The sequence below is a fragment of the Urocitellus parryii genome, chromosome 4 (assembly GCF_045843805.1).
Source record: "Urocitellus parryii isolate mUroPar1 chromosome 4, mUroPar1.hap1, whole genome shotgun sequence".
NCBI lineage: Eukaryota > Metazoa > Chordata > Mammalia > Rodentia > Sciuridae > Urocitellus > Urocitellus parryii.
In genome coordinates, this window is record NC_135534.1 from 5,100,794 (window position 1) to 5,116,104 (window position 15,311).

The 15,311-nt window shown below is 56.8% G+C and overlaps 1 protein-coding gene across 1 annotated transcript; it reads left to right on the forward strand.

The window, feature by feature from the left end:
* Positions 1–33: 33 nt before the first annotated feature.
* On the forward strand, positions 34–8,600 carry Mrpl21 (mitochondrial ribosomal protein L21). Its single transcript, XM_026396571.2, has 7 exons — positions 34–142; positions 392–449; positions 1,491–1,576; positions 3,665–3,828; positions 5,459–5,511; positions 6,315–6,418; positions 8,298–8,600. Exons 1-7 carry the CDS (start codon positions 52–54, stop codon positions 8,360–8,362), a joined length of 621 nt encoding a protein of 206 aa, XP_026252356.1. The 5' UTR covers positions 34–51; the 3' UTR covers positions 8,363–8,600.
* Positions 8,601–15,311: the final 6,711 nt, after the last annotated feature.

The window sequence follows — 15,311 nt, forward strand, 5'->3', positions numbered from 1 at the left end:
GCACAGGGTCCGCGCCGCTTCCACTTCCGCTTCCGGCCGGACCACGCGAAGATGGCGGCGGCCGCGGCGCTCACGGGCCCCCTCGGGCGGCTGGCGTTGGCCTGCGGCCGCAGCATTCTAACACCCTGGCGGCCCGGAGCGGGTGAGGCCCGGACGGCCTGGTGCAGGGAGGGGGCGGCCTGGGCAGGCGACGTCCCCTTGGCTTCCGAGTAGGCCCGGGAGTTGGTGGCTGGCCCCGGCGGCGGCGGGGAGGGACAGGCCGCGGAGCCCGAGCGGGGTCGCCGGCGGCCGGTCCGGGTCGCCGGGTTTCGAGGCCCTGCTGCGGCCGCTGCGCGCGGCAGACGCCCCTGCGTTCCCTCGCCCTGGTGACCGCGCTCTCTTCTTCCCGCAGCCGCGCTCGGGCCCGCCGCGCGGAGACTCGGTTCGCAGAGCCCGTCGCCTCCAGCAGGGTAATAGCCAGATGGGGTCTGCGCCTCGCCTCCCCCTCGAGCCAGGACTCCCCTCGCCCGAGTGTCGGAGAGCGCTTAAGCTCTGACCTTTTGACAGTTTTCTCAGGCCTTAGATTAGTTCTCAGCTCCGCAGAACACCTGGTAGGGAGAATACCAGACCCGGCCACTGAAGGAGACCCCGTCGTCCCAAAGTAAAAAGAGAAGGGGCTGGGATCGAGTTCAGTGGGCGAGCCCCCAGCTCCCCTCCCCAGGCTGCGGGTGTGGGGAGGAGGGAGAAATACACACAGATGTGCCTGCCTCCCGCCAGAATGCTCAGCAGCAGCAGGAGCAGAAGTTGAAAAACTCAATCTGAACCTAGGAAGAAATCCGAAGTGGCGTTTTACTAGAAGTGTCCTGTTATTCCCATATCGCACATGAAAGGTTCTGGCTGTCTTTGCCAGGCCCCATTTATCTGTGTTGTTTTCTTTATGAATATCACACAGGACAGAGACTTAAGAGACTGCTCCTCAAAGTCACTGCCCACCCGCAGATCATGGTGTGTTGTTCCTAGCACCCCTGAAACCAAGCATGGTGGGAAAATGCCCATTAATTTCAGATTTGTGTCAAGTTCCCCTGTGCTCCATCCTGGGCCTAGACATTGGCATGTTTTCCCGTGGAACAGAATGCTTAGGACATTCTCGTTACTAATGATTGATCAGCCACTGCCCATTGAAGTACATCATAGCCCTCGGGGTATGTAGGAGACTCTTCTCAGTATTTGACCAGAGAGGTGGGAGTGGTCCTAAAGGGGCAGTGTTACTGTTGCTCAAGCCCCTCTCCCTCTCCATAGCAGGTTTGCACACACACGCCCACAGCTCTGTAACTCCCAGCACCCGCCACCGGCCAGTACGGCAGTCTCTTTGCTGTGGTGCACATCAATACAGATGTCCAGTGCCTGTGAGAGGATAGCTCATCTTGACCACAAGCGCAGCATCTCTTTCTTGGGGATTCTGAGCTGCTTTTCATGTGCATATGGTACACATTTATGAAATGTTTTCACAGGTATGTTCCTAAAACGTCTCTGAGTTCACCACCATGGCCAGAAGTTGTTCTGCCAGACCCAGTTGAGGAGACCAGACACCACACAGGTAAAGACTTGCAGGGAGGGGGCTGGGGTTGCGGCTCAGCGGTAGAGCACTTGCCTAGCACACACGAAATGCTTCAATCGATTCTCAGCACCACATAAAAATACATAAAATAAAGGTATTGTGTCTAACTACAGCTAAGAAAAAAATATATATATTTTTTTTAAAAATCCTTGCAGGGAGTCAAAACAAGGGGAGGCACCCAACACTGCTCTGGCCAGCAATCAAGGTGGCCACTGCCACAAAGCAGGGTTTCACATCCCAGGTGCTCAAGGGCATAGCATGGTGTGGATCCTCATGTCCATTTTTGCCAGTAAACACCAAAATTCTAAATGCTCGTTCATAACCACACACAGTGGTGCATGCCTGTAATCCCATGACTCAGGAGGCTGAGGTAGGAAGATTGGTAATTCAAGGCCAGCCTTGGCAACTCAGCCAGACCCTGTCTCAAAACAAAAAGGCTTGGGATGTGCTCAGTGGTAGAGCACCCCTAGGTTCAATCCCTGGTACAAAACAACAACCTCAAAACCACCAAATGTTCAAAATGTTGATTCATTCATTCAGCAAATAGCTCTGGAGCAGCTGTCACGAGGCAGGTCCCAGTACCTGCCCTGGCTCCCACCTGTCTCCGTGGATTCAGGAGCAGCTTCTCCCCTGTCTGAAGAGTAACGTTGATGAGCAGAAGTGCTGCCCTGGGTGCTGGAGAAACGTTCAGGGTGTGGGGAATTGCAGCAACCCAGAGCCCACATCAGGAGGAGGAACACCATGGCTGCCACTGTGGTCAGGAAGGAGCCAGATCCTCAGTTTTCCAGAAAGCTGGAAACCTGTGTTGTTGAATAGACCCTTCTGGTATTTTAAAGTATGTTTAGGGTATTATACAGGATAGCCATGCATGGTGGTGCATGCCTGTAATCCCAGCAACTTGGGAGGCTGAGGCAGGAGGATGGCCATTTGGAAGCCAGACTCAGCAGCTTAGCATGACCAGATCTCAAAGATGGGCTGGGGATGTAGCTCAGGAGTAGAGTGCTTATCTAGCATGGGCAAGGCCCTGGGTTCCATTACCAGGTCCACAAAGGAAAAAAGACGGCATACAAGGTGAAAGTAGTCATTCCCCAGTGTCTGTGGGGGATGGGCCTCAGGCTGCCTGCGGGTTCAGAATCCTCAGATGCCCAAGCCCTGAAGTCTGAAATGGCTAAGGGTTCACATGTCACCTACACATGTCCTCCTGAATATGTAAGTCATCTCTAGGCAACTTATAATGTCCAGTGTAACATAAATGCCACGTTAATTCTTCTGTCACTTAGGGAGTAACGGCAAGAGAAAAGGTCCATTATCTGTTCAATACAGATGCAGCTTTTTTCCCTGAATTTTTTCAATCTGAAGTTGATTGAATCCAGGGATTCGAAGGGCTGACTGCACACCAAGACTTCTGCCCTCGCTGCCAGGTGCAGCTTCTGGCTTTGACTCTGTGTCCAGGGCAGGAACTGCCTTGTCCATCCTGTGTGTCCAGCTGCAGGCCAAGCTGGGTGTCTGCTCAGTGAGCCCCTATTCAGAGCAGACCTCAGGGTCTAGCACACGGTGGCCTGAGTTCGAGTCAGGGCTGTGAAGATGGCAGAGGAGCCAAGTCCGAGAGGTGTGGCTGGAGTCTGCCTGCCCCCAGAATGTGATTCTGGGTGCTCCTTGTTGGGAAAGGCTGTCCTTCCCTTCTTGGTTTGGCCGCCCCCTGCCACTGCTCCTTAATGAACAGCAGTGGAAAGATGAGGGTTCTTCCCACCCAGAGCCGTGGACAGGCAGGGGGCTCATGCTCAGGCCAGAGAACCGCAAGAGGCAGTTTGGGCCTGCTGTGGGGCCTGAGGGCACCACCATCTGTCGACCCCACACCCAAGGGGCCGGTGCCTCTGGGAGCAGCAGCTGGGCCTCCTCCTTGGCACCTGTGCTTACAGGGTGGACAAGACAGGGTTAGGCCGCCTGCGGTGAGCTGCCCTCACCAGGTGCCCGCGGGCAGCAAGTGCTCCGCATCACCCTGCGGTGGGGGGTGAGGGTGGGCCACCTGTGCCTTTCCAGTTGGGTGACTGCCGTGCTCTTCCCCAGATGTCGTGAGGAAGGTGAACGAGCTGATCGCCACCGGCCAGTATGGCCGTCTCTTTGCTGTGGTGCACTTTGCCAGCCACCAGTGGAAGGTGACCTCCGAAGACCTGATTTTAATCCATAATGAACTAGATGTCAAGTGTGGGGAGAGGATTCGATTGGAGAAGGTGAGGCTGTTGATTTCTCTGTCTATTCAGGGACTTGCCACCAAACATGCAGTCCCACCCGCTGGGCCAGAATGAGCAGAAGGCCAGCTAGACCGTGGCGCGGGGTGCCCGGGCGGGGCTCAGGGAGGGAGGGCAGTCCCTGGCGGTCTCACTCACAATCTCACAGATGCTCGCTGTCTGGGGTCGAGCAGCCCGTGTGGGGGCATGAGCTCGCCAGGCCCTGATCGTGGGCAGGAATGGCAGCTCCAGGTAGAGTGCTGCCCTGGCGTCAGCTCTGGCTGCCAGGGTGGTCCCCAGCCTTTGCCTGGCTGTGGTGCACCTTGCACTCGGACGGCTGGTCCACCCAGGTGGCTGAGCACATCTCGCCTTTGGTTCTAATTCTGCCTGCTGTGTTTGGGGGGCATTTGTTTGATTTTTGCCTTCTCCGTTTATAAAACTATAAAGGCTGCAATAGACATTTTTCTAGGGTTTCGTCTGGGTTTTCTGCGCTACGGGGGATTGAACTCAGGGCCTCACATGCTAGGCAAGTGCTCCACCACTGAGCTGCATCTCCAGCCCTTTGTATTTTTAATTTTGAGACAGGTTCTCACCAAGTTGCCTGGGCTGCCCTTGAGTGTGGGATTTTCCTGCCTCAGCCTCCCAAGCAGCCGAGATCACAGGCGTGGCCACTGCATTCACCTCTAGGTGACTTACAGTACCTAATACGATATAAACGTGTGCAAGTGGCCAATCTGCTGTGTTGATTGAAGAACAATGACAAGAAAAAACTCAAGAGCTCAATGAAGACAGGGTCATCTTTCCAAGTTTTTCAGTCCTCAGTGACCGACCTGCCTCTGCTGAGGTAGCACCCAGTTCCTTTACCTTGAAATGTTTCCTATAACCAAAAAACGGTGGAAACCCCACCTAGTGGAGGCTGTTTGTATGACTTAGGAAGTCCAGTAGCAAAGAGCACTTCATGCTGAAATTAGTTCAGAAGCTACTTTTGTGATTTGTCATTGTCTGACCTGTGTCATTCGTTGTACTCTCGTGGAACTTTGTCTTCATGTGTTTGCCCCAGCACGCCTGGACCTCTTTCTGATCAGCAAGGTCTTCCAGCATCTAATGCAGACTCCGCTGCTCCTGGAATGCAGAGCACTCCCCACAGCCACACCTTGGCATGGCTGTCCCCATGTGGAACGGGGCCTGTGTGCAGCTCTGCAGTGGTTGAAAGATCACCGCTGGCCTGAGTCTTGGCGCTGTTGGCAGCACTGAGAACCGCCTCCACAGACCCGTGGCACGATGGGGTGCAGTTCAGTGGTGGCCCCTGGACTAGAACGTGTGAGACCAGAGTCAGTGTAGGTGAAGTTTAGACAAGAGCTTAGCAGTTGTCTGGGACGTAACTGTTGCATCAGATGACTAGACTCTCTGCATGCGGCTTCCAAGGGCCCAGGCATTTCACTGGGCAGCCCCACCTGGCTGGCCAGCCCCCACTGTTTAAGTTAAGGCGATATTAGCAGTCAGATCCAACCCGGGACTGCTCCCGCAGTTCCAGGTAACTAGTGCTCCGTGTTCTGCGGGCCCTGGTGCCCACTCCTGTTTGGGTGACTGTGTGCCACATGGTATGATGACTATTCCTCCTTAACTTTTTCAGGTCCTGCTGGTTGGGGCGGACAACTTCACGCTTATTGGCAAGCCTCTCCTTGGGTAATGCAACACTGAGCGCTGGGCAGGGGGGCTGGGGTACAGGCAGGACAGGTGGGCTGGGCCAGGTGGGGGGTGTGCATGCTCACCGTCACAGCTGAACGCAGCAAATTTCTGTCACAATCTGGCTGTCCCATGTCTCATGAGGAGTTGTCCAGCCCAGACTGCCAGCCCATTACCAGTTCGTCATAGCACAAAGGCGTGCAGATGTATTTGAAGCCAGGTGTGGTGGCACACACCTGTCGCACTAGCTACTCAGGAGGCAGAGGGAGGAGGAGCAAGAGTTCAGGGCCAGCCTCGCAACTCACCAAGACCCTGTCACAGAAGACAAAATAGAGGACTACGGACGTGGCTCAGTGGTAGAGCACTTGCCCAGCACACACGAGGTCCTAGGTTTGATCCCAGCACCACAAAATATAGTAATAATAATAAAAGTAAAAGTAAAATTTTAAAAATCAAACCAACACACTCCACAGAAAGTTCTTTTTGTGCTTTTTTATGGTTTTCTGAATGTTTACAGTGAGGGCATATTGCCTTTATAATCAGGAAGGAAGGTAACTCTTCGGGAACTTTGTTAAAGTGTTAATAAAATTTTAGGAATTTTCATTTTAGGAATTTTGCTAAAGTGTTAGTAAAATATTAAAAATAATCAAGAAGCACACGAGGGCTGGTAGGGCACTTGCTTGGCACGTGGGAGGCACTGGGTTCCATCCTCAGTACCACACAATGATAATGTTTTGTGTCCCTGTATACCTAAAACAATAAACATGAAAAATGATTTTCATGGTTGTTTACTTTCCTTCTAGAAAAGACCTCGTTCGAGTGGAAGCCACAGTCATTGAGAAGACAGAATCATGGCCTAAAGTCAACATGAAATTCAAGAAAAGGAAAAACTACAGGAGGAAGAGAAGTGAGTGGGGGGCATGGCCTGCACTCCCCTGCCGTGGCTGTCCCTGGGCGCCCCTGCTCCCTCCTGCAGCTGGGAGAGGCCCTGCCCACCCAGGCCAGGGTGCTTACTGGGCCTCGCTTGGCCAGTCACAGCAGCAACTGACCTGAGGGACATCAGTGGCATCTGGGGTCACGTGGAACCCTGGAAACAGGTCACATCCACTGTGGAGAAAGCTGGAGCTGGTCCCTTGGTGGGGTGTCATCCCGCCTGCAGGGAGTGCGCGAGCAGGGTCTCGGGCTGTGGCAGGACAGAGCCACCCCAGGAGTCTCAGCGGGGGCAGACCTTGGCACCGTCTGTGCACAGCACACACAGCACAAGACGGCCTGGGGGAGCTCAGTGAACCCAGCGTCCACGCTGTGGCCACCCCTGCAGGAGGCCAGGGGAACCGGCAGTAAAGGAGTGGGCAGGAGGAGGAGGGGCTGGTGCCTGTTTCAAGGTGGCTGGTCCCAAAGGCCAGCTGTCTGGCTAGTTGTCAGCTTGTGTCTTACCTAGTGGGCGCTGCTGGGCGTGTCCCTAGCCTTGCCTGTGGGCTATGCTCTGCCCCAACCCAGCTGTAGCCAAGCGCAGCGCCCTCTAGAGGCCATCAGAGAGGGGCTGAGAAGGGCCCCGGGTGGGCCCGAGTGGGTCAAGGGGCTGGGTCAAGTAGCATGGGGGCTCCCCTGGAGGAGGAAGCACTTCTGGGCCTGGAGGTGGGAGAGGCCCAGGCAGTGGCCACCAAAGGGCGCTTAGAGAAGGACGAGGCCAGGGACGTGGATGCCCACGGTGGGGAGCTATGAGGGTGGCTTTGGCACAGGTTGGGGGGGTTGGAGCAGAGCAGCTGGAGACATCAGCAGGTGTCCTGCAGGTGACCAGACAACAGCAGTAAAATAGCTGCAGGGGAGGGGAGGCTGCTGGTGGTGAGACAAGGGCAGGTGGGGTCTGGGGATGACTTCACAGGGTGCCAGCCTTGCCCAGGGCTGCCACATGTTTCCCCATGGGCATGCACAGGACAGGTCACTGAGAGCACAGAGATGACCAGGGCGTGGTTAGTAAGAAGTCCCCAGGACGATGGTCAGCCAGGCTGGAGGGGAAGGGCTGCTGTTGGGCGGCTTTCACAGGCTGCAGAGGGGGGGTGTGGCCAGGGGACAGGAGAGGCACCAGGCTCCTGCATGCCGGTGAGAATGGGCCCCTGGCAGCAGAGCTGGTGTCCCTGTCCTGCTCTGAGGGGCAGTGGGCCATGGAATGGACAGGATGACCTCCCCTGCATCCCAGGCCTGGCCTTGCTGTCCCACTGTCTGCCACCTGCCTTGTTCCGATTATAGGCGCCCGGCATTGCCCTGAGCAGCAGACAGGAGCGTCCACAGGACACCCCATCCCCACAAGATAGCCACCTGAAGGATGGCACCACAGGGCCTGGGACAGCCAGGGCTCTGGCTCTAAATGGTGTCACTCACAGTTCTGTTGGGACAGCTGCTGGTGCTGCTCCATTACTAGTCGAGGATGTGATCATATGTGCTTGTGGGACAGTCTCTCCTGTCTCTCTGACACTCCCAGGTGGCCACAGAATTAGCATTTCACTCCTCATGGTCCAGACCCGCAGTGGATGTGGGGCAGAGGTGGCCACTCTGTCCTAAGGCCTCAGCCTTCCAGCTCTGCTCCTGCTGATGCAGCCACGGAGCAGTCAGCAGCCATGATGGCCCAGATAACCTGACCAGGCGTGGCGGGGCCGCAGCCAAGGCCTGCCTAGGGAGTGCGAGCCAGGACAGAGCCCTGTGCACAGGGCAGCCGCACCGGGCAGGCAAAGCTCATTCCTGGTGGCCAGCCTGGTTGGGCCTGTGACAGTGTCTTCTCTCTCTTCCAGTCATTGTGGTCCCACAGACCGTCCTCCGGATCAACACCATTGAGATCGCTCCATGTTTGCTGTGATTGCCAAGCCAGCGTTGAACCCAGTACCAAATAAGCTCCTGGTGACCTGGGGTGCATGCCTGTCATCCCAGCCACTCAGGAGGCTGAGACAGGAGGATCCAAGATCAAGGCCAGCCTGGGCGACTTATCAAGACTGTGTCTCAAAATAAAAAGGACTGGGAGTGCAGTTCAGTGGGAGAGCACTGTGGAACCCAGCACTGCAAAAAATAAAAATAAAAAATACACTTGTTTCCGAGGAGCCCAAGCTTCTGCTTTGATGTGCAGGGCTGTGCATGCCGGGAAGGTGAGGTCTTGGCCCAAGTGCCTTCTCCACTAGTGGCCACCTTCCTGAGCCAAGGAAGGCCCCTGGGGCGAGTGCCTGTGGAAAATAGTAGTCTCTGCAGCCCTGCCCCCACCACGGTGGGCCTGGGGAACACGCTGAGGTGAGCCGAGGGCAGGGGGAGCACCTGGGTTCCCAGGGGTGGGATGACAGGAGCAAGCCCTCCTCTGAGTCACCCAACACCTGTCCTGATGATTGGCTGCTGAACTCCTCCTTCCTCAGCTTTTTTTTCCTCCCGTGATCCAGCAGGAGGCGCCACCACACAGCATGGGACACTGCAGTGCATGTAGTGGCAGCCAGGAGGGCCAGGCAGGCCAAGGCCCCAGGATGGAGAGGGACAGCTCAGAGACGGGCACAGCACCTTCTGGGGACTGGACACAACAGGAACGAGGACAGAGCAGTGGGCACAGGGGATCCTGGACTTGAGACAGCTGCAAACTACCTGGAAAGTCTTCCAGGGCTGCCAGGTCCAGTGCTGCCAGGGTCAGGCCACTGGGAGGACCTGTTGGGAAGCTAATCCAGGCAAGAAGGGATGAGGTGGTGACCCAGAGTAACCGAGGGGACCAGCAAGAGGGAGGGGTTCTGGGTGTGGGGAGGGCCACCCTTGAGGAGAGAAGCCTGGCCTTCTAGTGGCACAAAAGAACCTGGGCTCGAGCTGGCAAGTACTTCCCTCCACGTTCCCCAAGCGCCCTTGAGGAGCCACCCTGAGCTCTGGACATGAGCAAAGAGGGCAGCCTTCCCACCAGGGCCTCTCTGGTCAGGTGCCCGCGTGCCCTGCTGGTCACTGGCCCTGATCACCCAGAGACAGGAGGATCCAAGTTCAAGGCCAGCCTGGGCAACTTATCAAGACTGTCTCAAAAAGGACTGGGAGTGCAGTTCAGTGGGAGAGCACTGTGGGACCCAGTACTGCAAAAAATAAAAATAAAAAATACTCTTGTTTCCTAGGAGACCTGTGTGTGCAGCAGAGGGCAGGACCCCAGGGCATGGCTCGTCCCTGCAGCCTGAATGTGGAGTTGCTGGGGAGCCAATGGGCTCCCCGTTGACCATGGTGACTCTGGGGCAGCTGCAGGCAGCGCAGCCTGGTATAGAATGGACCCCTGTAACCCAGCCACCTCTGGAACTCGTAAGTTTCCAAGGCTGTGGCACGTGCTATCCTTGCTCCTCTAGACGGCCACCTTCCCTCTCTCGGCCACTCACAGGATGCTGCCACCATGCAGCAGGAGTGACCTAGAACCTTCCTCGGAGTGTGCTGTGCGGCTGGATGAGCTAACGCGGCCCTGGGCTTGGCAATGTGGCCAGTATGGCACTACTGAATGGTGCTGAAGGCCGCCCACCCTCCGCCCCGCAACTTCCCACCCCTCAGTTTTCCATCTCCCATCCTCACCCCCCAGCCCTAGCACCCACCTGCCATTTTTGTTCAAATGAGCCACCACTGGCTGCAGGGGTCAGCTGTGGCCACCCTCCCGTGATCCCCTTAGGCCTCGTGGGGCAGGAGTGTGGCTGCCTGCCCATGTCACCTGTGCACATTTATGGCCCTGGTACATTTGTTCCTGTGATCTTGGGAAAGCCACACAAAGAATCCCAGCATGACCCTAGTTATTACTAATCAGTCTATTAATTACACGGTGGGCTTAATGCGATGAGAAAGGTGTCCAGCAGCCATTGGTCGGGTCTGTAACAAGGTGGCTGCCTGGACAGATGGGCAGATGCTTTGGCCAGTGACAGTCGGCAGAGCCACAGCCAGCTCCGGTGGCAGAGCTGAGGTAGGTCTGCTGTTCCAGCAAGGTGCCATCTGGTCCCCTTCTCTCTTTCCTCCTGCCGTCAGCTGCCAGACAGGGGCCCTCTGTCAGGGCGCAGGACAACTGGTCATAAAGTTCAAGACTAGCAGTGCCCTTATCAGATGTCTCTGGAAATGGCCTCGGAAGAGCAAAGGTCACTTCATCAAGGGATCATTTTAAAGTAAAGTCGGGCTGTTCAGGGGCTGCCACACGTCCCACAGGACACAGTGGGAGAGAGAAGAGGCAGTTCCAGGACACGGCAGGTGCTGCCCGGGGTCTGGGAGCCCAGCTGGGCTCGTCTCCTGGGGCTCGGGTACTGTTGACTGAGCATGTCCTTTGGGCTCTGGGCCAGGACAGCAAACACACACTGTTCCTCCAAACTCCCTGCCCAGAAGCCCCAGGAGAGGGGCCTGGTGACCTGCCACGTGGAGAGAACCCAGGGGACGGCTCGGCCAGCTCACCTCTGGCCGTACTTCAGAGCCCTCCACCTGTCCTGTGCAAACCCCTCTCCGCTGCCACAGCAAATAAGCCCTATTCCCAGGGGCTCAGGGAAACCTGGTGCAGGTTAGGCAACTGTGGCATGATCCAGGTTTCCTGGCGCAGAGCTCCTACCCTTGGGAATTCCTGAGTGACTGGGGTGTCTTTGTTATTTATAACGAGCCCCTGATCAGACCTGAGTTTGTGCTACTGAGGTGACTTGGAGGGGACAGCCAGCCGCAGGATGGGGCCCCTCAGCAGAAAATCAAGTGATTCGAGGGTGTTCGCAGCACCCCCTCAACCCCTGGGAAGGATGGGGCTGGAGCTGAAGCTCTGTTAAACTCTATAAACTCTCCCACAGCAAGCTTGGAAGAGCTCCCAGGGGCAAGACCACGGAAGTCCAGGCCCCTTCACAATGACTGCCGTGTCCCTCTTCCTGGGATACTTGTGAACTGTGTGCCTGGTAACAAACCAGTTGACAGAAGTGAAGTCCTTCCCTGAGTTCTGTGAGCTGCTCCAGCAGATCACCTAACGTGAGGAGGGGCGGCGGGACCCTCTGTTTCCAGCCAGCCAGGGGCAAGCCCTGAGGACGGGGCCGGGGGCTGGCATGTGCAGGGGACAGGCTTGTGGGATGGCGCCCGCCACCTGTGGGTCTGCTCCAAGACCAAGTCCCTAGGACGTGGATCTAGCTGTAGGACACCCAGTGGGTTCTCAGGGGTTGCTTCGTGTGGACAGCCACACATCTGGTGTCAGGTGCGTTGTGTGGGGAACAGAGAGTGGCTTCTCAGACTTACTAGAAGAGCCCCGACTACCAGAAATGTGGCCGGGGGAAAACAGGGTAAAGAGAGAGGCGGAGAGACCTTTGATTCCTGGGCAGCCACATGGTCACCCGGCTGTAGCAGCTATTGGTGAGGTCACTTCTGAAGGTGAAAATTGCTGTGGAATCTAGAGGTGACCCAACTCCCAGGGAGGTGGCTCACTGGGTACATAAGGAGATGCAAACTGGGCAGAAAGCAGTGAAATATCCAGCCCCGCAGTCATTCTTCCAGGGAAAAAGTGAAGCAAAGGTAGAGGAGCGCCCGTCAGGGCGAGGCCGGACCACACCTGGAGACCAGGAGTCTGCGCACTCGGCCTTGGCCTGGGAGCACCGCCACCCCCAAGGCAGATATCAGACAGGACCACAGCAAGTGCATCCAGGACCTCTAGTCGCCAAGGTCCCTTGCAGGAGGGCCAGGAAGAAGGTGACACGAGAGGGCAGGGCGCCAGGAGCCTTGCGCTTGGTCGAGGTGTGCAGGGCTCTGGAGAGCCTCTGTGGACACTGTGGCTGAGGTGGCTCTGGGTGGAGAGCCTGGCACCACCCACATAAGTAAATGAATAAGATGGGTCCTGAGGGGACTAACTGAGGGTCAGCGGTGGGGGACACCGCTGTGAGCTGAAGAGCCTGTGTGGGCGGAGGCAGGAACCACGCTCACCCTCGACCTTCACAGCAGCTGCACACAATGCGGACTCCAAGGTGGCTCTAGGGCCCAGCCAGCCTGGTGCACTAGACAGACACCACTGTGGGTCCATGGACCTGTCAGGCAGGACTGTCCCCTTCCTTGTCAATGCCAAGTGGCTTTCTACGCAGGCCACATGGGGCCTATGATGCCCCAGAGCCACGAGGAATAGGCCATTCCCACATGAAGGCCGCAGCGGGGGCCCTCGCCCAGGCGCCCAGTGACTCCGCAGCCGCAATGGAGCTGCTTCTAATCCAGGAGCTGTGGAAAGGGCCTCTGCTTCCCCGTGGGCAGAAATCAAATGAACAGCAAGAGTCAGGTTAGCCAGGGAGTGGGGAAAGGGCAAAGGGCACTGGGGGTGAGAGAGAGGGAGGGCGCTGAGCCCGCGAGGCCACACATCCCAGACCCAAGTTCCAGGCAGCCTCCGCCACACACAGACCCGGCTCAGAACCAGGAATTGCTCAAGGGGCCCTGGGGTGGCTCCCAGCACAGGGAGAAGAGAAAGGTGTGGAGGAACACAATGGACATGGATAAGATCAAGGCAGATCTGATTCAAGGGTACAGGGACTGTCACCTGGACAGTCGGATGGGATGGCACTCGGGATGGGGGAGGCGGAGCTACAGCTGTAGTCGCAGGATCCCCTAGACAAAGTCACAAAGCAGCCCTCTTCTACCTCGGGGCTACAAGTTGGGGAGAGCGCTGGAGACCCCAGGGGTGTTCCCCAGGGCTGGGCCCGTGGGTTTTCACCAGGCATGTGGCCTCAACCAGCTGCACGGGGGCTGGGAAGGGCCGTGAGGAGAGCCAGGGTGGAGGACGGTTTCCGCCGCACACAGGCGCTCTTCACACCACGGCTGGGTTGGATCACAACCATTGCCCAGGGCCCAGATCTGATTCACTGGGCAGGAGGAAGCCCTCACGGGCCCTTCCCAGCACTGGACCCTTGAAAGCAGTCTACCCACCTGGCGAGGATGTGTCCCCACTTCCGCTTCCCCCGCCCCCCTCCCTGAACCCTGAGCAGATTCACCTCACAGGCCTCCATTTCCTTATCTGCAAAGTGGGTATACAAACGGAACCCGCCCCGACTGGCCACCATCGTCATTGTCCTCCTGACGGTGTGTTCCCAGAGCACACAGTTTTGCAGAGCTGATGGCTTCTTGCCTTCCAGGAAATGCCCTTCACAGATGAGCCGCGCACACCAGGGGGAAGCAGCAGAGACCCGACTTCCTGCTCTTTAACAGCAGACTCCTGGATCCTCAAACTGTCCTCCAGGTGAAAACTGGCATCTCACCAGTTTCTGATGGAACTAAAGAGAACATGTTCTCCTGGAGGCCAGCCCAAGGCCGACCAGAAGCCCAGGGCACACTGCCGGACCCAGCTTGGCACTGCCTGAGGCCGTGGCCCAACTTCTGTAGTTTAGGATGCTGTGCCTCCAGGATTGTTCAAATCAGATTTTAAAAAAATGCTTGATGCTCAAAGAGAAGCATCCAAAATGGAATTATTTCTGGGCTCGGTAGCGCACACGTGCCACCCCAGCTGCTTGGGAGGCTGGGGCAGGAGGATTGGAAGTTCAAGGCCAACCTGGGCAAGTTAGTCAACTTAGTGAGACTCTGTCTCAAAACACAACCAAAAAGAGCAAAGTGGGATTATTCCAGGAGGTGGAACCCGAGGCTGAGGTGTGGAGCCATCCCCGACCTCCTATAATTACCCACCACATGTACAGTTGCCCACAAGATCTTTCGACCCCTCCCCAATTATTATTAATTTTTTTTTTTTTTTGGTGCCGGGGATTGAACCCTGGGTGCTTAACCACAGAGCCACATCCCCATCCCTTTTTTTTTATTTTGAGACAGGGCCTCACTAGTCGCTAGGATCTCGCTAAGTTGCTGAGGCTGACTTTGAACTTGTGATCCACCTGCCTCCGGGTCTGGAGTCACTGGGATTACATGCGTGTGCCACGGTGCCCGGCTCAGACGACTGCATCTTTAATGTTACTATATTCCTTAGTCCATTTTGTGTTTCTCTAACTGAATAACACAGGCCAGGTGATTTATAAGGAAAAGAACCTTCTGGAGGCAGGGGAGGCCCGGATCAAGAGCTGCACCTGGTGAGGGCCTTCATGCCGGTCGACTCCTCAGAGCCTCAAGGTGACGCAGGCACCGTGTGGCAAGACGGAGCAAGGTGGTGGCTGGGATCTCTCTTCCTCTTCTCCTAAAGCCACCTCCGTGACCTCTTCTGCATCCAATTACCTAAGGCCTGCCTCCAAGTTCCACTACCATGTGACTTGGAGAATTAAGTTTCAATTTGAGTTTGGGGGCAAACCCCTAGATGAGGCTCTGCATCGGGGCTGTACGAGGCTCCCCCAGACCCCTCCACACCGCGAGGCAGCTGAGCGGCTCCACTCCCCCCTCAACGCGTGGCCCTGAGCCAGTGGTCCCACCCTCCAAGCTCCAGCTTCCTCCAGCGGTGACACCAGCACAGCCCCATCACGTGCCCTGTGGTGTCTGCCATTGGCTTCATCACCCAGGAAGGCCACCTGTCCCTGGGCACCCTTGATGCTTCTCCAAACCCTGGCCACCTTGTCGGCTGGCCACCGGGGTTCGTCCCCTCCTGGCCTGCAGGAACGCCACTGTTTTCCTTGTGTGATGTGCCATAGTTATTCAGGAAGAGCCAGGCCAGCAGCACCAGGTGCCCGGGGACAAATTAATAAAGAGAGTGCTGAGAACAGCGGCCCAGACACAGTGGGGAGGGACAGAGCCGTCCCCTAGAAGGCCGGCCAGGCAGCGCCTGGCTGCAGACGGGACGTGGGTGGTGGCTCCTGGCATGGGACGAGCTGGGGGCAGAGTTCCCAGCAGAGGAAATCAAAGGCACAGCTTCTCCG

Coding starts and splice junctions, on each gene's coding strand:
- Mrpl21 (XM_026396571.2), top strand. CDS start 52: ATGGCGGCGGCCGCGGCGCTCACGGGCCCCCTCGGGCGGCTGGCGTTG. Junction 450..1,490: donor AGCCCGTCGCCTCCAGCAGG/GTAATAGCCAGA, acceptor ATGTTTTCACAG/GTATGTTCCTAAAACGTCTC. Junction 1,577..3,664: donor GGAGACCAGACACCACACAG/GTAAAGACTTGC, acceptor GCTCTTCCCCAG/ATGTCGTGAGGAAGGTGAAC.